Below are 2,215 nucleotides of genomic sequence, written 5' to 3'. Positions count from 1 at the left end.
CACTTATTAAAGAAGTATAAAGGGAAATGGTTATATATTTATATGGTAGGATGGGTTTGGGTTAATATTAATAGAAAATTTAAATTATCATTAACTCTTATAACATGATTGGATTATAAGTTTGGTATTGTGTTATCACTATCAATAATAGTATATTAAATGTATTTAATTAAGTTGATTAAATTACAGTTAAGTAAAAATAATATATTCTGTAATATACTGCTGGTTAAGTCCTAAAATTAACAAAAAATACATTTATACATTTGACCAAAAAAAAAAATTTATACAATTTCAAACATTACATAAAATAAACAAATAAACAAATAAATATAACTTGAAATTTTTTAAAATAGCTTTAAAAAAACTTTCCCGCGATATACCGCGTGTTAAAATCTAGTCTTATATTATGAAACAAGCAAAAACCTCAAAAACATCTTATATTATGAAACAAAGGGAGTAAAAGAGATTGTTATCATTTTTGTATTTACTTCCTAATCATTTATCAATTTTTATAATGTTTTTATATGTCATAAACCTGGTGAGTAGTATCCCAAGAAACCTATTCACATAAAAGACAGAAAACAAAAACTAGTGAGGCATAAATAATAAACACTAGAACTTCCACTTCTCTTTGATCGCCGACACATTTTGGTTCAGTGGCAAAGATGAAGAATCCTTTGATTTTGGCTCTTTTCCTTGTTAGCACTATCGCTTTACCCGATAAAAGCAGCAGAGAAACTCAACAATTAACCAACGGTGGCCTCACCGGCGCGAGGCAAGAGATACTCTCTTTCTTAGACCAAAGACTTGCTGTGGTGTACCCAGTGATCCAGAGATTCAAGTCACTCATCACTCTCGACCCATATAAAGTAACCCAGACATGGACTGGTTCAGACATCTGCAGTTATAGAGGCTTTCACTGTGACAATCCTCCGGACAACAAAACCGCAGTCACTGTCGCTTCCATTGATTTCAATGGCTTTCAGCTCTCTGCTCCCTCTATTGAAGGATTTATCGATCAGTTTCCTGACTTGGCTCTGTTTCATGTTAACTCGAACAACTTTGGAGGTACCGTGCCTTCCAAGATCGTCAACCTCAAGTACCTGTACGAACTCGACATCAGCAACAATAGATTTACCGGTCAGTTTCCGACAGCCGTAGTTGGTATGTCCGGTTTGAAATTTCTTGACATCCGTTTCAACTCTTTCTCCGGTTCAGTCCCTCCACAAATTCTCGGACAAAACCTCGACGTTCTCTTCATCAACGACAACGGCTTTACTGCAAGCCTACCGGAGGTACCTGGTGATGGTACAACACACATTCTATATTTAACTTTAGCAAACAACAAGTTCAATGGTCCTCTCCCAAGAAGCATCCTAAGATCAATGTCAACGTTAACCGAAGTACTCTTCTTGAATAACGATTTCACGGGTTGTATCCCTTACGAGATCGGGTTCCTCATGGGAGCATCAGTGATTGATATTGGTGGAAACAAGCTCACAGGTCCTCTGCCGCTTTCGCTAATGTGTCTGGAAAAAGTAGAACAACTCAATTTTGCTGGGAATCTCTTGTTCGGGGCCATCCCCGAGGCGGTATGCATGGTGCTCCGGGACAATCTTGTCAACTTATCGTTGTCTGATAACTATTTCACACACGTAGGGCCTTGGTGTAGGGGTTTACTTGACAGAGGTGTACTTGACGTTAGCAACAATTGCATTCCTTTCTTCCCAGGACAAAGATCAATGCAAGAATGTGCTGAGTTCTTTGTCAAACCTAAGAAGTACTACTGTCCTCACATGTGGTACCATAGTTTTTTCTCTTGTAGATATTTTCATATATCTTCTTCCTCTTCTAATGCTTTCATGCCCATGGTGGCTCCCTCACCTTAATATTTATCATTATCAGTGTATTAATCATTCTCATTGTGTAATGAAAAATAATAGAATTATGTTTCGACCAAGACAATTATAGTAACGGAAGGGCCATATTGGTGTTTGTGTTTCAAAGTGTATAAACTTACTTAATTTGTGGTAGCTAGTATGGTTTCCATGTCCACGAATGAGTTAATTAGTTCCATCTTCTGTCATGTCCTATAAGTTCATAACATACTCATGAGTCATGAGTACTCATGATAAAAAAATAAAAAGATAAGGTCAGTGTTAGACTAAAAAGCACGGCCACTACGGTTTCCTCTCTAATGAATGCACGTTTCTAT

At 36.8% G+C, this 2,215-nt stretch overlaps 1 protein-coding gene across 1 annotated transcript; it reads left to right on the top strand.

The window, feature by feature from the left end:
• Positions 1–245: 245 nt before the first annotated feature.
• On the top strand, positions 246–1,960 carry LOC104707143 (uncharacterized protein At4g06744). The gene has a single exon (XM_010423424.2). The coding sequence runs from the start codon at positions 666–668 to the stop codon at positions 1,887–1,889; it is 1,224 nt and encodes a 407-aa protein (XP_010421726.1). The 5' UTR covers positions 246–665; the 3' UTR covers positions 1,890–1,960.
• Positions 1,961–2,215: the final 255 nt, after the last annotated feature.

The sequence above is a fragment of the Camelina sativa genome, chromosome 8 (assembly GCF_030686135.1).
Source record: "Camelina sativa cultivar CO46 ecotype springtype chromosome 8, ASM3068613v1".
Classification (NCBI taxonomy): Eukaryota; Viridiplantae; Streptophyta; class Magnoliopsida; order Brassicales; family Brassicaceae; genus Camelina; species Camelina sativa.
Note: the sequence above shows the minus strand (reverse complement) of the source record. Positions and strands in the feature narration are given on the sequence as shown.